Here is a 19,588-nt window from a genome sequence, read left to right on the forward strand (position 1 = left end):
CTGGATGCTCCAGAGCCACCAGTGAGAGACTGGGACTGGAGAGACTGGGACTGGAGAGACTGGGACTGGAGAGACTGGGACTGGGAGAGATTGGGACTGGAGAGACTGGGACTGGAGAGACTGGGACTGGGAGAGACTGGGACTGGAGAGACTGGGACTGGAGAGACTGGGACTGGAGAGACTGGGACTGGAGAGACTGGGACTGGAGAGACTGGGACTGGAGAGACTGGGACTGGAGAGACTGGGACTGGGAGAGACTGGGACTGGAGAGACTGGGACTGGAGAGACTGGGACTGGAGAGACTGGGACTGGGAGAGACTGGGACTGGGAGAGACTGGGACTGGAGACATTGGGACTGGAGAGACTGGGACTGGAGAGACTGGGACTGGAGAGACTGGGACTGGGAAAGACCCTGTTCCTGTTGTTCCCCAGGTGTTCTCCAGCCAGGATTGACTGTCCCTGTTGTTCCCCTGTTGTTCCCCTGTTGTACCCCTGTTGTACCCCTGTTGTTCCCCTGTTGTTCCCCTGTTGTTCCCCTGTTGTTCCCCTGTTGTTCCCCCGGTGTTCTCCAGCCCCGGAGCTCCCCCAGCCCCTCGGGCTCGGGGCAGGGGAGGGGAGCAGCCCGAGGGTCTCCCTGAGGGGCTCCTTTCTCATGGAATGCTTTCTCCAGCTCGTCATTTCCTTACTTCACCCAAACACAGCCACATTCCTCAAGTTTAACTGTTTGGATTTTTGCAGAAAAGAAAAAGCTGGCGGGGGCACTTTCTACGGCCAGACATTCCAAGTGCTGGAAAAACACGTCCAAAGGAAATTGTAAAGGGAGAACTTTTTCTGAGTTTTCCTGTCCTATTTTTACAGTTTCCTGATGAAGTCTCGGCCTGATGAAACCCGAGAGAGTTTCACGGAGCAGCTCCTGGGGCACAAAGAACACAGGGAATCAGGGAGCTGGTGCTTCCAGAGCGGGAGGAATGGCTGGAAATGTCAGAGCTGGAAAGTCCTGGAAGAGCCCTCGGGGTCAGGGCTGGTCAGGGGAGGGGCTGGGGTGGCACTTCCAGAGCTCCAGACTCTTCCCAAGCACTCAGCTGGAAACCTGGCACTGCCCAGAGTCCCTTGGAAGAGACCACAGCTCCTGGATCCCAGGGAAGAGCTCCTGGATCGCAGGGAAGAGCTCCTGGATCCCAGGGAAGAGCTCCTGGATCCCAGGGAAGAGCTCCTGGATCCCAGGGAAGAGCTCCTGGATCCCAGGGAAGAGCTCCTGGATCCCAGGGATGAGCTCCTGGATCCCAGGGATGAGCTCCTGGATCCCAGGGATGAGCTCCACAGGGAAGATTTCATTTGGCTGGAAAAACAACCCCAAATGACAAACTCATCCCTGGAGCACAGGAGGATTCCAAACATCACCTGAGCCCGACCGAGCCGCTCGCCCCGAGTCACTTTTTCCTACTTGAGGGAGGCTGGAGTCAGAGCCACGACACCAAAATCCTTCATTGTGCCGTGAAACCCTGAGCAGCCCCTGGCCTCAGCCTTCCTGGGCTGCAGCTTCCCCTCCCACACTGATGTAATGGCAGCTCAGGTTCCACAAAATCCCCTCATCCCCGAAAATGCCAGGGAGAGGGAGGAAATGATGCTGGAATTCTGAGTGCCTGCTCCGAGGGTATTTCCCTCTGGAGGGGGGAGTTTCCTGGATGAGGTGTGAGGGGGGTTGTTCTGCTCCCAGTACAAAGCAGCCTCTTACTGGAGCTGCTCTCAGCACTCAGAAATTCACTTTGTTCCAATTTAAAATTGAAATCATTTCTTGTTACGGCGGTAGCAAAGTAAATTCAAGTGAAGCCCTGAAATAAATCTGGGATCAGATGGATCTGGGGTGGATGAGCTCTTTTTTCAGGGATGGGGTTCACAGAATCCCGGGATTCTGGGCTCGGGGATCACCCAGTCCAAGCCAGGGTGGCCTGGAGGAGGTGACACAGAACCAGGTGGGTTTGGGGTCTCCAGATGAGGAGAATCCCCAACTCCCTGGGCAGCTGCTCCAGGGCTCTGCCACCTCCAGGGAAAGAGCTTTTCCCTCCTGCTGGGGTGGAATTTCTGCTCTTCTGTTTGTGTTTATGCTCCTCACTCATCACTCCGGTTCTCAGCGCGGAGAATTCCACACCTGGCAGAGCCCAGGACATTCCCTGGCTCTGGGATGAGATTTGTCCTTTCTCCCTACGAGGAAAAGCCTTCAGGCTCTGCTCTGAGTTACTCCTGCTCCAGGAAAATCCTCAGGAAAGAGGGCTGGAGCTGACCTGAGAGCTACAGAAGGTGCAGCCGCTGCTGGGATCTCCTCCTGGAGACTCCCAAGGATCCCATGGACCCACCAAACACCCCCTGGAGCAGCAGGACACCAACCCTGGTGCTCAGGGACTCCTCTCACAGCCCTGGGGATGGAGCAGGAGCCCAGAGCTCCCTGGGGAGGCTGAAGCTGTTCCCTGGCTCCCAGATTTTCCCTGGAAGCTGAGTGCCAGGCACTCACCTGGCTGCAGAGCCCCCAGGATCCCCTCCCAGCCCAGGCTGTGTTTGCCTTGGCAGGGAGCAGCGCTGTGGACACAGCTGCAGGATTTGTTTTGTCTCTCACACAAGTCTGGCTCAGCCAAATCTCTGCAGGCTTTGTGAAAATGCTCCTTTCTGTCAAGAATTTTATACAAACGGCCCCAAAGTCTGCCCCTGCTCAGCCCCTGCCTCTTCCCCTCTCCACACACACACAGGACACTTGGATTTTCCAGCTTTCTCCAGAAGATTCTTTCAGGAATTTCCAGCTCTCTGCTCACACACAGCCAACATCTGGGTGGATTTGGGAATCTCAGCACCTCAGGCCCCAGTGAGGGAGAAAAGGTGAGGAGCTCACCAGGCTCTGGGTTTGGGGCTTTGGGGGAGAAATCTCCCAGGGCAGAGCCCTCCAGAGAGAAATCCTCGTAATTTGGTAATTCCTGGGTGTTGGAAAAAGGCAAGGAGAGGGTTTAAAGAATCTCTGACAGCTGCAGAACAGAATTGTCCAGAAAATTGGGGATGTCCCATCCCTGGAAGCATCCAAGGCCAGGCTGGAGCAGCCTGGGACAGTGGGAGTTGTTCCTGAGTGGTTTTCAGTTCTCTTCCAACCCAAACCACTCCACAATTCCCCGATTCTCCAAAGAAGGAGACGGGAACAAGGCAAGGTTACTGCAGGGGACGTGTGGAGGCTTTTACAGAGCTTTCCCTTCTCTGCAGCCAAAAATGAGCGGCTCAGACTCCAGCAGAGGCCTTGGACGGGGCTCACCTGCACCCCGAGCTCCGGGAGGTGCTTTTGGATTCCCGGGAATTGCACAGCCCGGTGGAATTGGGTGGATTCCTGCTGGCTGAGCCACCAGAGCCCAGCTGCCGCTCCTGCCTCACCCTCTGAACCACATGGAAAAATCCCAGGGAAGGCAAGGGCAGCCCAGTCCCTGGGAATGGAGAACGAGCCCAGTCCTGGGAGACTGGAGGCTGGAAAATCGGGACATTTCCAGCGGCTCCGAGCTCAGGTCTGGGAGTTCAAAATCGGCTCCGTGTTTCGGATCCGGGCCACTCCAAAAATCCTGCGGGAGCTGGGGGTGCCCACCTGAGCCAGCGGGAAAGGGAGGAATTCCCTGGCTCAGCCAAAGCTCAGCGGTGCCCACGGAGCCCAGACCTGCTCCTGCAGCAACCCAGCAAAGCCACCCCGAGCCACATCCCGGGAATTCCCATCCCACACCCGCAGCCACACACAGCACTCGGGACAGAAACCCAAAGCCACAGCGTGAAACCCAGCCTGGATTTCCAGCAGCTGCCCCTGGAATGGCAGGGAATGCGGGAATGTGGGAATGAGGGAATGTGGGAATGTGGGGATGATGTGGGAATGATGTGGGAATGTGGGAATGTGGGGATGAGGGAATGATGTGGGAATGTGGGAATGCGGGAATGCGGGAATGAGGGAATGAGGGAATGAGGGAATGAGGGAATGTGGGAATGTGGGAATGTGGGAATGTGGGGATGAGGGAATGTGGGAATGTGGGAATGTGGGAATGTGGGAATGAGGGAATGATGTGGGAATGAGGGAATGCGGGAATGCGGGAATGAGGGAATGAGGGAATGTGGGAATGTGGGAATGTGGGAATGTGGGGATGAGGGAATGTGGGAATGTGGGAATGTGGGGATGTGGGAATGTGGGAATGTGGGAATGTGGGAATGTGGGAATGAGGGAATGATGTGGGAATGTGGGAATGCGGGAATGCGGGAATGAGGGAATGAGGGAATGTGGGAATGTGGGAATGAGGGAATGTGGGAATGCGGGAATGCGGGAATGAGGGAATGAGGGAATGAGGGAATGTGGGAATGAGGGAATGATGTGGGAATGTGGGAATGAGGGAATGAGGGAATGAGGGAATGAGGGAATGAGGGAATGAGGGAATGAGGGAATGTGGGAATGAGGGAATGAGGGAATGCAGGAATGTGGGAATGTGGGAATGTGGGAATGAGGGAATGAGGGAATGAGGGAATGAGGGAATGAGGGAATGTGGGAATGAGGGAATGAGGGAATGAGGGAATGAGGGAATGTGGGAATGTGGGAATGAGGGAATGCAGGAATGAGGGAATGTGGGAATGTGGGAATGAGGGAATGCAGGAATGAGGGAATGAGGGAATGAGGGAATGTGGGAATGAGGGAATGCAGGAATGAGGGAATGCAGGAATGAGGGAATGAGGGAATGAGGGAATGTGGGAATGTGGGGATGTGGGAATGTGGGAATGAGGGAATGTGGGAATGAGGGAATGCAGGAATGTGGGAATGTGGGAATGATGTGGGAATGTGGGAATGAGGGAATGAGGGAATGAGGGAATGCAGGAATGTGGGAATGAGGGAATGTGGGAATGAGGGAATGAGGGAATGAGGGAATGTGGGAATGAGGGAATGAGGGAATGTGGGAATGAGGGAATGCAGGAATGTGGGAATGAGGGAATGCAGGAATGAGGGAATGAGGGAATGAGGGAATGTGGGAATGAGGGAATGTGGGAATGAGGGAATGAGGGAATGAGGGAATGCAGGAATGAGGGAATGAGGGAATGAGGGAATGTGGGAATGAGGGAATGAGGGAATGTGGGAATGAGGGAATGCAGGAATGAGGGAATGTGGGAATGAGGGAATGCAGGAATGAGGGAATGTGGGAATGAGGGAATGCAGGAATGTGGGAATGAGGGAATGAGGGAATGTGGGAATGAGGGAATGCAGGAATGAGGGAATGCAGGAATGAGGGAATGTGGGAATGAGGGAATGCAGGAATGAGGGAATGTGGGAATGAGGGAATGCAGGAATGTGGGAATGAGGGAATGCAGGAATGTGGGAATGAGGGAATGTGGGAATGAGGGAATGAGGGAATGTGGGAATGAGGGAATGCAGGAATGAGGGAATGAGGGAATGTGGGAATGAGGGAATGAGGGAATGTGGGAATGAGGGAATGAGGGAATGTGGGAATGAGGGAATGAGGGAATGTGGGAATGAGGGAATGCAGGAATGAGGGAATGAGGGAATGTGGGAATGAGGGAATGCTCACCTCTCTCGCACTGGGGCCCGGTGAAGCCGTAGACACAAGCGCAGCGGTTGGGCCCGATGCACCTGCCCCCGTTCTGGCAGCCGTTCTCACACACAGCTGAGAGGGAAAACAGAGAATTCCATCATTTCTGCTCCTGGAGAAACCCCTCAGTGCTGCTGCAGAGCTTGGGATGGCACCTCCATGGAGGCTGGAATACCACAGCTTGGAATATCAGCTCCGTGCTCTCCCACCCGCGGCAAATGCGGAGAAATCCGAGATTTTGATGCTTTTTCCTTGGAAAAATTGTTCCCTGACCCTGCCTGAGCCCCTTTCTGCAAAGGCCATAAACTCCCATTGCACTGGGGAGGATTTCCTGCCCTCTGGAATCTCGGCTCCCTCAGCTCAGCCTCGGGATTGAAGTGGCACGGTCGGGACGAGCGGATACAGACGGGAAAATGCAGCAAGGGAAAGGAGTGAGGAATGGAGCAGCTGGAATGGGAGGGTGCTCAGGGATTTAATCCCACGTGCCCAGAGCGAGGAACTGAGGTCTGAGCAGCACTTGGGTGTTCCCTGACCTAAAATATTCCTGCCTTAAAATATTCCTGCTTTAAAATATTCCTGACTTTAAATATTCCTGACTTTAAATATTCCTGCCTTTAAGTATTTCTGATTTTAACGTAGCCCTGCTACCCTGGGGTGAAAGCCTGCACCCAGGGCTGGAGCCAAAGGAGTCTCCTGGTGGAAATCACGGATTGATGGAATGTCCAGAGGGGGAAGGGACCCCCAAGGGACCCCCCAGCTCCCAGCTCTGCTCCGGGCCAGGGGTGCAGATTCCCGAGGCTGCCGGGATGTGCTGCCAGGGCTGGGAGCAGCACGTAGCGACGGCTGCACGTCCCAGGCTGCTGCTCCGGAGAATTTTCCCAAGCTTTTGCTGCTCGGGATGAAATTTTCCATCTGGAGCCTCCAGCTGAACTTTTGGGGAAGTTTCAGCAGCGAGGGATCGGGCGGAGCTGAGTTTGGGGAGAATGGGGGATTTTGTCTTTAGGAATCCTCGGTGATTTCATTGGGAGTGATTCCCACGTGGATCCGGAATTTGGGAAGTTCGAATTGCTGGCATTGATAAGAGATTCTTTCAAAGATATTGTGCTTATTTGCTCACTAAAGGCTTCTTCAAATGTATCACATGGCAGAATATATATAATATATAGATATCATTTATAATTGATATAATGATATAATAACTGTAATGTGTGAAATAGAATTATATCATGGTAATATAATAAGAGAATATATAATTATTGAGAGGTATAATTGTATATATGATACATGGGTGCCTGTTATGTTTAATATATTGTACATACATTATCTCATCTATAATAATGTTATCTCATATATAATAATACATGAGATATTATGAATATGTATATACACTATACATTACATTCTATATTATGAATTTATTTTATATTAGAATATATAACTTATCTCTACATCACATATAGATAATACAATAAATACAATACTATTGGTATCTGTTATCTATATATTATAATCGATTGAAAAATCTATATTATAATATTATACAGTATATTGGGAAATAAATTAATCCATTAATTATATCTGATATCTGTATTTTGATCCAGAGCTGTGTCTGTGTTGGTCATGAGAGAGGGAAGGAGAACACAGTGCTGATGTTGGAGTGTCCTGGATGCCCATTCCCATTCCCATTATTCCCATTCCCATTCCCATTCCCATTCCCATTCCCATTATTCCCATTATTCCCACCCCACACTCACGCTGCCCGCAGTATGTTCCTGTGAATCCCTTCTGGCACAGACAGGACCTGTTCCCGTTCCCATTCCCATTCCCATTCCCATTATTCCCATTCCCATTCCCATTCCCATTATTCCCATTCCCATTCCCATTCCCATTATTCCCATTCCATTATTCCCACCCCACACTCACGCTGCCCGCAGTATGTTCCTGTGAATCCCTTCTGGCACAGACAGGACCTGTTCCCGTTCCCATTCCCATTCCCATTCCCATTATTCCCATTCCCATTCCCATTCCCATTATTCCCATTCCCATTCCCATTCCCATTATTCCCATTCCCATTCCCATTCCCATTATTCCCATTATTCCCATTCCATTATTCCCACCCCACACTCACGCTGCCCGCAGTATGTTCCTGTGAATCCCTTCTGGCACAGACAGGCCTCCTCGGAGCAGCTGCCGCCGTTCATGCACCGCACGCTGCAGCTCTGCACTGGGGACAGGGACAGGGACAGGGAATCACCCCGGGAATTCCCGTCTCAGGGAATGTCCTGGGCTGGGAGGGACTCCCAGGGATCCCGGATCCAGCTGCTGGCTCCAGACAGCCCAACAATCCCAGCCGGGGCTGTCCTGGAGCTCTGGGAACGCGCCCGTTCCCTGGGGAGCCTGGCCAGTGCCAGCACCCTCGGGAAAACCTTTCCCTGAGACCCATCCCAGCCCTCCTTCCACACAATCCCAAGGCATCCATCCCTTTATTCCGTTAGGGAATCCACCCCAATCGAACCTTTCCAGCTTTGTCCTTCCTGCAGGATTCCCTGCAGACCAGGGCACGATTCCCGATGTCTCCCTGTCTCTGACGCAATCTTTTCTTTCAGGATTTTCTACTTTTCCAATATTTTCCCACTCTTTTTATCATTGTTTTCCATTATTGCTCCATTTTCAACCCTTTTCACACTCAAATCTTCCAAATTCCTCCCTATCAAAGCCCTCTGAGGAGTTTGGGGGATGGGATTTCCTTGGTGGAGGAAAACCATCAACTTTAAGACATTTCTCCTCCTTTTGCAAACACAACGTGGCCTCCTTGGCAAGATCCAGTTACTGGGAGAGGGTTTTTTTTTCATGGATTTGGAAAGAAAAGCACGAATCCTCCATTCTTCCATGTGAGAGCTCAGCTTTCCCACTGGATTATGACCCGCTGGATGTGACTGAGGCACCGCAGGAAAACAATAGCAATAAATAAATTGGGAAGTTTCATCCTGCTGTGGACACCGAGTCCTCAGGCTTTAACTGTTTCCTCACTCCATCTTTAAGGAATTTGGGATTAAAGCAGCCCAGGTTTGGGGCTCAAGAGTGAGTAACTAACACAACTTTCCCTCTGGAATGCCTGGGATAACACATTCCTCCTCTGGAAGGTGCGAGCACTCCAAGAGCAAATGGTGTGAGAAGTGGATTTGACACAAAAGCCCCACGGAGAGCTGGGCTGGGGCTGCCGGGGACAGGAGGAGCCGGGATCTGGCAGCTCCAGGGCCGGATTTTTGGGATGGAGGCTCAGCCGTGGCTCCTCCAACACCAACTCCAGGCAGGGAAGAGCTGGAGCCGAGCGCCCGTCCAGGAGCAGCAGCACTCACGAGTGTCCGAGTGGGAGAATTCCGGGGCTGATTTTGTGGATTCCCCTGGATTTGTGGGAATTCTGGGAGCAGGGAGGGCTGGGCTGGGAAGTGTCAGTGCTCCAAGTGCTCGGCACAAGGGCTGGGCATCGGATCCGGGGCTGCTCTGGATCCGTCCCGATGTCTCCTCGTCTTCCTCCCGCCCCACGGCCGGGGATCAGCCCAGGTTTAGATGGGAGTTTAATCCTTCAGGAAACGGAGCTCGAGGCTTCAAAGCCTTGCCTGGACCGCCAGACACGAGGCTGTTCCCACTGGGAAAAGGCTCCAATCCGGAAAACACTTCCCTACAGCCTCAGCTCGCCCAGGCATTCCTGGGAAAGCAATTCCAGCACATCTGGGAGCCAGAGGGGGCTGGGGAGGGCCCGGTGCCAGAGCTGTGCCCATGGCAGGGGAACATCCCGAGCTCGGGAATTCGGGGGTTCAGGGCACAGGAAGAGCCCTGATCCTCGGCCAGGAATTTCCAACCAAGCGGGAAACACCCTTCAGGTCCCGTTCCTGACTCCTGCCACGATCCCAAAATCCCTGAGGTGCCATCACCTTCTGATTTGTCTGGGAATCCCAGACAGGTTTGGGCTGGTGGGGACCTTAAAGCTCATCCCATTCCAGCCCTTCCCTAGGCAGGGACCTTCGGGGATCCCAGGCTGCTCCAAGCCCTGTCCAACCCGGGACTGCCCAAGCCTGGCTCCGCTGGAGCCCCCTGTGGATCTGGAATGTTGAAGAGCATCTTCCAACCAGGAATTTCAAGGATTTGCCAGGGTAGCAGAGGCCAAAGTTGTAGGAAAAGGGTGAAAGGAAAAGGAGAAATGACAGGAAAAGGAGAAATGACAGGAAAAGGAGAAATGACAGGAAAAGGAGGAATGACAGGAAAAGGAGGATGACAGCTCGTCCTCATTAACTTTTCCAGGATTGGATTGGACTGGATTAGCCCCACAAATTATTGGAAGGGATCAGTGGCTCTGCCAAGGATCAGCTGTGGGGTTTTGGTCTCTACTCACTCACTACTCCACCTAACCGGCCCCTTCAGAGGGCTCCTAAAGCATCTTTACTCCCTGGAGCAAGAAACCGAGCAGGAAACGCCGCTCTTTGTTATTCCAGAGGAGGCACGGTGGCTTTTCTTGCCTCTGGAATGCAGGATTTGTCTGTTTTTCCACAGAAATCCAGCCCCCAACAGCGAATTCCAGATCGGAGGAGCCCCCGCAGAGGAGCCCCCCCTTCCCAGCCAGCCCAGGCTCCCGGGAATGCCAGGACCGTGCCCAGATGGATGCACAGCTCTCGGCATTCCTGGAATTCCTCCCTGATTGCTCCCACATGGACCCTGGCTCCCGGAGTTTGGTGGCTCCAGAAGCTTCCCCTGGCCGAGGGGGGATCTGCCGGGAGATCTGGCTCTGGGGAAGCAGATCCCGGGAATTCCCTTCTCCCAGGCACCCCCTGACTGTGGATTTGAGGGGTCACTTCATCACAAAGGCTCCTCTGGGCACTGAGGGAAAATTGATTCTCGGGATGGCTCTCTCCAGCCGAGACCTTAACACACTCCAAAATCCAAATTTCTGCAGGAAAAGCCCTCAGGGAAAGCACCCCAAAACACGGAACACGTTCTGAAAGCTGGTGTATTTAGCGAGTTCGGGGTGGAAGTGCAGGGATTGGATTCCGTTCCCTTGGGGAGAGCACCCTGGGGGCAGCAGGAGAATTCCCTCACCTCCAGCCGAGCCGCAGTTCGGGGAGAGCTGTCCATTGGAGCACGTGCACATGTTGGGCCGGGAGCAGAATCCATCCCCGCAGGAATTCCTGCAGATTGCTGGGGGCACAGAAGGACACTGGGATTACACCTCGGGAATTCAGACCCGGCTCTGCCTCTGGATTCATCCCTCGGAAAGGAACCCGCCAGGGAGGGGCTGGCGCAGCTCTGCGGGAAGGACCCGAAATCCCATCCCATCCATGGGCAGGGACCCTGTATCCCACAGGAATGCGGGACACCGGCCCTGGAGAGCCCTGACAGGAAGGAAAACTCCCAATCCAGGTGAGATTTATCTCAGCCATCCTCCCGTGGCCCCTTGGAGATGGAAATTCCCGCTGGGACACAGCTCTGGTGGCAGCGGGTTTGCGGTGTCCCCATCAATTCCATGGGAACGAGGGATCCCTTCCTCAGGAGCCTCCTGTCCCGAGCAGGCGCTGCCAAGGGACACGGTGGCGCCTCAGGAGAGGTGAATGAAATTAAATTAAATTGAATTAAAGGCTGAATTCAGTAACTGGGACCAACTGGAACCGCCCGGCTTTCATCGGGATTAGCAGAGCTGGGGATTCCCAGGAGCCCTCCCCGACCTGAGCTGGGAATTCCTTCCCAGCGGGCTGGCAGCTCCCTGGGAGCAGGGAAATGGATCAGATGGATCCAGTGGATCCAGGGAAAAAGGGATACTCACGGACAATGCACTGGTTCCCTCCAGGCAGAGTTTTCCAGCCGGGACAGCAGTAGGAATGGAACCTGGAGCCGCAGACATTTGGGCTGAAAATCAAACACAGTTTGGGGTTTTTCCCTCTGTTCCCATGCCTTTGGATAAATCCAGGCTCTGCAGGAGAGCAGGGAAGAGCTCCCTGTGGGACATCGCCCTCCTGCTTAGAATTTTGGGAGGTTTTGGTCAAAATCAGTGGAGGAAGAATTGATCTCTGTCAGTGCCATGGACAGACAGAGAAGGGAGCTCAGTGGAATGGATAAAGTGGAGTAGTTTTAATCAGCTCTTTCCAAAACGGATTAATCCAAGGATTTCAAGCAGGGATCCTGGGAGATGGAAGCCAATTGTTCCTCCTAAAGTGAACCTTGCTGAGCATCTGCTAAAAATTAGCAGAGTTTCAAAATAAACCATGGGGAGAATCCACTCGGAACGGGCTGGGATGAATGATGTCCCAGGAATGACCCAGAGGGAGAAGGGAATGAGATTCCAAAGCAATCACTCCAGAAGGACAACGCTGGTTTGTAAGGGGGGGGAAAAATATCAAATTCAGCAAATTTGGGATAAAATTGCTTTTAGAGTTCTCAGCAGTTTGCTCAGTGCTGGGAAACACGAGCTGGGATCCCTCATTTGCATCAGAAAGAAGGTCAGGATAAAAGGGATGTCCTAAAATCATGGAATTACAGAGCGGTTTGGGATGGAAAGACTTTAAAACTCATGGAATTCCACCCCTGACGAGGACAGGGACCCCTTCCACTGTCCCAGGCTGCTCCAAGCCCCGTCCAACCTGGCCTTGGACCCTTCCAGGGATGAGGACATAATTAAAAAACAAAATTAAAAAATTGAAAATTAAACTTAAAAATCCAAAGGATTTTTTTCCCTCTCCTCTCAGCTCGGGGTTTTTTCCAAGAGCTGGCGCAGCCCTGGGGCGTTTTTCCATGGATGGATCGTCCCTTCTCACCTTTTGTGCCGCTGAAAGGGCTCATTAGCTAATGAGAATTATGCAAATGAGGTGAGTGTGACCCACAGAGGGATGCTAAGGAAGGACAGAGGGAAAACAAGCGCTGGGCATCGCCTCAAACCCTCCGGGATTGGCGACACGCAGGGATGGAGCCAGCGGGAATTTCAATGGATGCGCTGCCTCCAGCGGGAGCCGGGAATAGAGGGAAAAACCCTGGAAAAGAGGGAAAAACCCTGGAACAGAGGGAAAAACCTGGAACAGAGGGAAAAACCTGGAACAGAGCCCTGGGATGGGAAAAATCGGACGGGAAACCTCGGCAGGAGGAGCCGCCCCCCAAACCCCGCTCCAGGACACGGGTGGAGCCTGGATGGGGCTGCAGGGAGCCGGGAAAGGCTCCGGGAGCACCGGGATGAGGCCCCGGGAGGAGGAAGGAGCTGGGAAGGGCTCGGTCCTGGCTGCTCCCGGATCCTGGGAAAGGCTGGAGAGGGAGGAAAACTGGGGCAATCCGAGAATCTGCGGGCTCGGATTCCAGGGGAGCCGCCGCTCCCTCTCCTGCTCGAGCGGCATCTCCTGACTCTGGGATCCATTCAGCTTTCCCGATATTTTGGGAACATCTCAATATTTCCCAGCTATTTTCTCCTTTCTTTCTCTGTGTTCTCTGTGTGACTCCAGCCATGAATTCTCTCTCCTGCTTTGCCCACTCCTCCAGGGCGGGAGCAGAGTGGAATTCCCAGTTCCCACCTTCCCTGTCCCTTTCCTGATTGGAAAATTCTTCTGTCCTCAAGTTGCTCATCCTAAGCAGAATTTGTGGGGAAAATCAAACCCTTCGGGAACAGAGGCAGCCAATTCCCAACTCGTTCACCTTTGAAATAATGTCCATTGACCATTTTCCCAACCATCCAGGGGCAGCTTTTGCTTCATCAGTGCCAATCTTCCTAATTCCAGGTTAATGAGGATCTGCAGTGCCAAAAGAAGCCGGAAAATCTTCTTTAAGGAACAAACAGGGAAGTTTCTTTTGGGATTATTTGTGGCCCCCCTTTCTCTCATTGTGAAACTCAAAGAAAATGAATGTGGATGACTTCAGCCTGTGGTTTTCCAGGGACAATGATCCCACCTCTCCGTCCGAGCTGGAAATCTTTTCTCCAATTCAGGATTCGCTCTGGTTTTGCTCCGTGCCCGGATTTTTGCTGCTCCCTTGGGATCAGCTCTGACAATGGCTGGGGACAGCTCGGGAGCCCCCCGGCCTCGGGGGGGTCACAGGGGACCGCAGCTGGTGCCAAATGCCAGGGTGGGTTTGGGAAAGCGTCTTCCCCTCCCCAGAGGGGTTTGGGGTTGTGGGAACAGATCCCAAACAATGCTGGCTTTGAGATGCTCGGTGCATCCGTGTCCTGCTGGACTGACCAGATCCCCCCAGGAAATGCCAAAGGGATTTATTGCCGAGAATTCTCCCTTTGAGGAGCCCTCTGCTCGCTCCCCCAGGCCTGGCTGTGTTTGATGAGGAATTTGCAAAGGGAAAATTCCAGAAATCCCCCTGGAAAAGTCGGAGCTGCCCCTGTCCAGTGTGGGGATAATGACAAGGTGCTGCAAAGGGGGCTCAGAATTCCTCCCAGCTGGAACCCGTCCCTGGCTCTGCAAAAAGCTCCTGAGGACTTTCAGGAATGGGTTCAAGTCCCAACAATTCCAATTACTTCTGGTTCTTCTTGGTTTGGGGTTTAAAGGTGAGAGGTGCTGAATGTGCCATGAGGAAAAGCCACAAAGCTCAGAACTTCCAACAGAAATTTGGATGTGTGACACTGCCAGCACAAAAAATATTCCAAGTTCAGCACGTAGAAACATGGGATCATAAAATCCCAGACTGGTTTGGGCTGGAAGGATTAAATCCCATCCAAATCCACCCCTTCCACGGGCAGGGACAACCCCCACTGCCCCAGGCTGCTCCAACCTGGCCTTGGACACTTCCAGGCATGGAGGAGCCACAGCTGCTCCGGGAATTCTCTTCCAGGGCCTCACCTCTGGGAGCTGGAATTGATATTTTTAATTATTCTTGTTCAGTTCCATCGAAGGAATGAAGGAAAAGAGAAGGAAAGCCTTGAAAGGCTGTGCAGGGTTGGGTTCCAGCTGCTCTGGGTTCAAGCTCAATATTCCTGATCATTTTCTATTTTATGTTTTTTCAGCAAGCGGGGGATCTATAAAATCTTGTTAATCACCTTTGCTTTGTCCACAAGAATATTTTTCCCCTTTATTGAGTTTTTCCCACATCTCCTCAAAGTGATGGGAGGAAAATCTCCCTCCTTGGTGCACATTTAATTCAACCCCTACAGACCAACAAGGAACCTTTTCCTTTGAAAAAAGAATAAAAACCCAACAGATTTCCAGGAACTACTTCACACTTTCATTTGGAAAGCAGCACTACCAACTCTTCCATTTTTTTTTTTTTCCCCCTCCTTAAATTCTGAAATAAATCAAAACTTCAAATGCAACCCTTAAAACTTCCAGACAAAACCCATACAACCTCTGGCTCCTCTGCCAGATATTCCTTTGCCATTCCAATATTCCCCCTGCCAAAAACAAGAGAAGCCAGCCACGGCCAGGGGGCCAAGATCAACCATTTCACAACATAAATCAGGGCCTGAGGAAAATTGAGGAACAAAAGTCTCGAGTCAGAGGTTTCCAAGTGCTGCCTTCTCGTTGTTCCTGGTGTTGTTCGTAGTATTCCAGCCCTGGCGCTGGGAAGGAGGCTGAGACGTGGAGCTGGAAGCAGGAATGTGCTCCAGAGGTGGCTGGATCCCAGGGGCAGAGCTCCAGTTTCACCTTTCCTGGAGGGAATCTGGGGCTCTTTTGCTAATTTGGTTTTTTGAAGTGTTTCAGTCGTTGTAGTTAAAGCTCTTTTTTCCCCCTCCATGAGGGGTTCTGGCTGCCTGAAATCCAGGATTGAGTTAAAAATTAGGAAATTTCAGCTTCTGGTGCCTCTCAGGAGCACCTTGGTTCAGAGAATCTGGGAAAGACTTTGAGATCCTCAGGCAGTGCCACCAGCAGGGTCACCAGCAGGTCCCCAGGTCCCACCCCATGTGGGCTTGGGATCTTTTTCGTTCCTAGGATTCTGGTGGAACTGCAGGCTCAGGGATGGAAATGCTGCTGGGAATCACCTGTGCCCCTCTCTGAGGGCACCCAGAGGTGCTGGAGCTCTGTCCTCGATCTTTATCATCACCCCAGAGTCAGCTCCAGGCCCGTTTGTGCCCCGTGGCTTTCCCTCTCCTCTGCAGCCAGGCTCAGGGAGACTCTGGAGAACCCCCCTGCATCCCCCAGCTCCAGCATTTCCCTCTCCATTCCCCAGTGGAAAATGAGGAGGTGTCAGAATCAGCTGGAAGCTGCTCCCGTTCCCTTTTCCCCACAAGGAATTTTTAATTTGGCCCCCTCTGAGCGCTGCCCTCAGGGGAGGGGTCCCACAGACGCCTCCCCATCCTCTCCCCACCCATCTCCTCACCTACAGGGGCCAGCCCATAATTACCATTAATTATTTCCTGTTATTAACATAATGAGATGTGTTTAAAGCCAGGCCTTTATCCTTCCTTGGACACCCAGAGTCCCGGGAAGTCCAACCATCCCTGCTCCTGGAAACTGCTCAAGGCTTCATTAAAGCAATAATCCCATCCCAATCCTGCCTCAGAACGGGATTTGTCTTCAGGAAAGGCTCATTTGGAATTGTCTCTCCTTTAATGAGTTTAAGGCTGGATTAAAGCCGGGCCTGGGCTGGGATTTATTGCTCCCCATGCCTTTATTAATTGTTATTTGGGAAAGCAGGGCTGGATAAGAGGCTTGTTTATTTTGTATTTAATCCCTGCTTTGCATTTATTTCATACTTTCCCCTTTATTGAAGGAGGCTGGGGAGAATGGGCTCTAAATAAATGTAATTCCAGCAGAAACAGCCCCAATCTCCAGCCTGAGCTGCTGGAGCCTCTTCCCGAGGTGTCTCCAAGTGACAGCAGCAGGGACAGCTCGTGTTGGGCACCTGGAGTGACTGGGAGCAGCTCCTCCCTCCCAGTCCCGAGGTTTTTATGGATTCTGGATGATCTCTGAGGTCCTTCCAAGCCAAACCACTCCGGGATTCTACAGAACCCACAGGAAATGCTTTGTGCCACTTGTGGGTGACATTTAAGAGAAACTGAACCAATGTTTGGGTATTTTCATCTCCCAGAGATAAAAAAAAAACTCCTTAAAAAGTCACCTGAGCCCCATTTCTCTCTCTGACCTTCTGGGGGGCTCTGCTTTCTCACCCCATTTGGGAAACAACAGAATTTGGAGATGGAGGGAGAAAAGAAGAAGCAGTCAAGGATAAATCCCAGGAGTCTTAGGGCTGGAAAACACCTCGGGATCATCCCAACCATTAACCCAGCAAAATGCCCAAAGGGAAGGGGAAAATTCCCAAAGGAAAGGGAAAAATCCAAATCTTGTCAGGGTTGGTGACTGTCCTGTGAGTCCCTGGATGTGTCCGTCCCTCACCAGGTGTTTGGGGAAGGAAAACACTTCTGCCATGGATAAAATGCTCCAGGAATGGCAGGAAAATGCTGTAAAAGGTTTTGGGAGGTGGAAAAAAAGGTGTGGGAAGGGCAAACTCTGATTAACTCGCCTTGGGAAATCAAATTCTTTCAGGGGACAAATAGAGCTGCAGGCAGTCCCGGAGCCCTGGGAAGGTGAGTCAGGACCTTGCACTGCTCCACCCTCAAATCCAACAGCAAATCCTCCACATTTGTCCATTTTCCTCCATCCAGACCCAACATCCAAACCTTTGCACCCTCTCTCAGCAGCCTCAGTGCCCAGGGAATCTCCAGTCCAGCCCAGCTGAGCTCAGCTGGATTTTAATTCCAGCTCTGCCCAAATTCCTCCTGCGAGCGCTGGGGCCACGGGAAGGCTCAGCCCAGGAGAGAGCCTGGACTGGAGCTGGTTTATCTCCCTGAAAGGGAAAGCTGAGGGCTGTGAAGGCAAAGCCAAAGCAAATATTTGCAGCGGTGTCCTGAGCTGTTAAATGATAAATGGCATGAAATGTTCACTGGGTGGCTTTGGAGAAGAGATAATTCCTCAAAATGCAGTTGTCAAGGTCACCCACGTGCCCACATTGTGGAACAACCCCAGATTCAAACAGCTGAGCCAACCTTCCTTGACATTTCCCCCTTGGTTCACCCCTTTGGCCACTCTGAACCAAACCTGGAGCTGTGACCGATCCGCTTTCACCAAGGGGAAATTCCAGAGCACCAAAGGATCCTGAGGCCTTAAAGCAGCAAAAGGCAGCTCAGGGAAGATCCCAGAATTCTTAAATTTGGGAACAACCTCTGAGATCATCAAGTCCAGCCTCCCAATGCTGATCCATGACTGAACTTCCCAGAATTGTTGCAGGGACAAAGGTCCAGCACCATTTTGGGGAATCTCTGGGATTTGGGGCTGCCTGGTGCCGTCTGGGGCTGCTTCCCAAAGTCAACAGGGCATTATTTAACACATCCCATTTCTCATCCCGAGACCTTGGGACACAGGGGATTCAAAGAGGGAGATTTCCAGCAGAAGGGCTGGGAAGGAGGGATATGGACACAAACCCCGGGATGCTCAGGGAGCCCGGGAAGCCCTGGGGCAGCAGCTCCAGCCCTGCCCACCAGGAATCCCTCCTTGGGAGCAGGAGAACAATGATTCCTCCAGTTCCAGCCGCACACATTTCCCTGCCCTTCTCCCGGGGGGTTTCTCTTCCTGCAGCAGCAGCTCCAGAGGGCAGGGAAAGGAGGGAGCGTTCCAGGAGGAGATGCCTCCATCCCCACGGCCCAAACCCGGCCCTTTTTGGGGGCCCTGTCCCCATTCCCGCAGCTCTCCAGCATTCCCGAGCCTCCGGCACAGCCCGGCCCCGCGCGTGGATCCCGCTCCGCTCCTGCCCACGGACACGGGAGCAGAGCGGGATAAATAACTTCAAATAACTTCAAATAACTTCAAATAACTTCAAATAACTTCAAATAACGCAGGACCCGTGTGAGAGCAGCAGAGCCGAGCTCAGCCCGGCTGGGCCCGGAGCTCTCCTCAGGTGAGGAATTTGGGGAGGAGCAGGAGCTGCCCCGAGGGACCGAGCAGAGCCCAGGGGTAAAACCCTCCCGGCACAGCCGCGGCAGCTGCGGGGACCAGAGGGACTCCAGGGACAAATCCCGAGCTGGCAACACCCCACAGGGGACGTGGGAACGACAGGCAGCAGGGCACGGGATGGCTTGGGCTGGAAGGGAGCTCAGAGCCCATCAGGGCCACCTTCCACTGCCCCTGGGACGCTCCCAGGGATGGGAAATCCACAGACAATCCACGGCTTGTCTGGGAATTCTGTGCCCACCCTCGCAGGGAAGACAAACCCACGCACCAGGAGGGTGTGGGGGCTCTGCAGACCCTGCAGGTGAGTGACCCCAAAGGGAGCTCGGTGCCCGGCGCTGCTCCCGTGGGATCCTCCCTGGCTGTCCCCGGTGCCAGGAGCTGCCCTCCTGCAGCTCCAGCTCCTTCCCGAGCTCGGGGAATGGCAATCCTGCCAGCCCAGCTCCGTGTGCTCTGCTGCCAACCCCAAATCCGCTCCACCGAAGAGACGAGAACTCCAACTCACCCTCGCAGCGAGTCCTGGCCCCTTCTCCTCACCCTGTTCGGGGGTCTCTCCTCGTAGGCTGCGAATCTGTCTGTCTGCAAGTCCCCCTCGTACTGTCCCCGGGCCGGTGCCACGGCCAGCACGGCCGTGCAGCCCAGCAGGAGCCTGGCCAGCCACAAATCCCCCATGCTGGCCCCGATTCCGAGCGTCCCCCGAGAGCTCTGTCCAGCCGCAGGGTCCCTGCTGCCCTTGGAGGAGGAGGATGGATTTTGGCAGCAGCCCCCGGGTGCCGAGGACCCGTCCTGGAGTTCCCTTTCTGGAAGGAAAAGAGGGGGAAATAGATTTTTAAGGACTTTGCGGGTTTTGAAGTCATTGATCAGCCCAGGCAGCCCCTCCTGGAGCGGGTGCAGGGGCTCAGTCCCCCCGCTGTTCCCTCTGCCAGCCCCCACCGCTGCCAAACCCTTCTTTCCCAAGAGCAGGAGGTGTCCAAGACTTGTGGTTGTGCCTCACATTTATTTTCCTGATGGAGAAACAAAGAGCGCCCGAAGTCCTCCGGGCAAGAGGAGAAGGTGAGGAAAGAGCAGCTCGAGTTTCTG

At 53.2% G+C, this 19,588-nt stretch overlaps 1 protein-coding gene across 1 annotated transcript in view; it reads right to left on the minus strand.

Annotated features, from left to right (window-relative positions):
* Window positions 1-19,180, minus strand: part of LOC102101559 (fibrillin-2) — a 65,261-nt gene extending 46,081 nt beyond the window's left edge. The window contains exons 1-5 of the mRNA XM_005531629.3: window positions 19,014-19,180; window positions 11,413-11,495; window positions 10,692-10,790; window positions 7,726-7,821; window positions 5,577-5,672 (exon numbers count right to left, since the gene is read on the minus strand). Coding sequence (XP_005531686.3) covers window positions 5,577-5,672; window positions 7,726-7,821; window positions 10,692-10,790; window positions 11,413-11,495; window positions 19,014-19,180 — 541 coding nt within the window. The remainder of the gene's footprint in view (window positions 1-5,576; window positions 5,673-7,725; window positions 7,822-10,691; window positions 10,791-11,412; window positions 11,496-19,013) is intronic.
* Window positions 19,181-19,588: the final 408 nt, after the last annotated feature.

This window comes from Pseudopodoces humilis, chromosome 28 (genome assembly GCF_049639895.1).
Source record: "Pseudopodoces humilis isolate 2021_Gansu_Grassland_sample_001 chromosome 28, ASM4963989v1, whole genome shotgun sequence".
NCBI lineage: Eukaryota > Metazoa > Chordata > Aves > Passeriformes > Paridae > Pseudopodoces > Pseudopodoces humilis.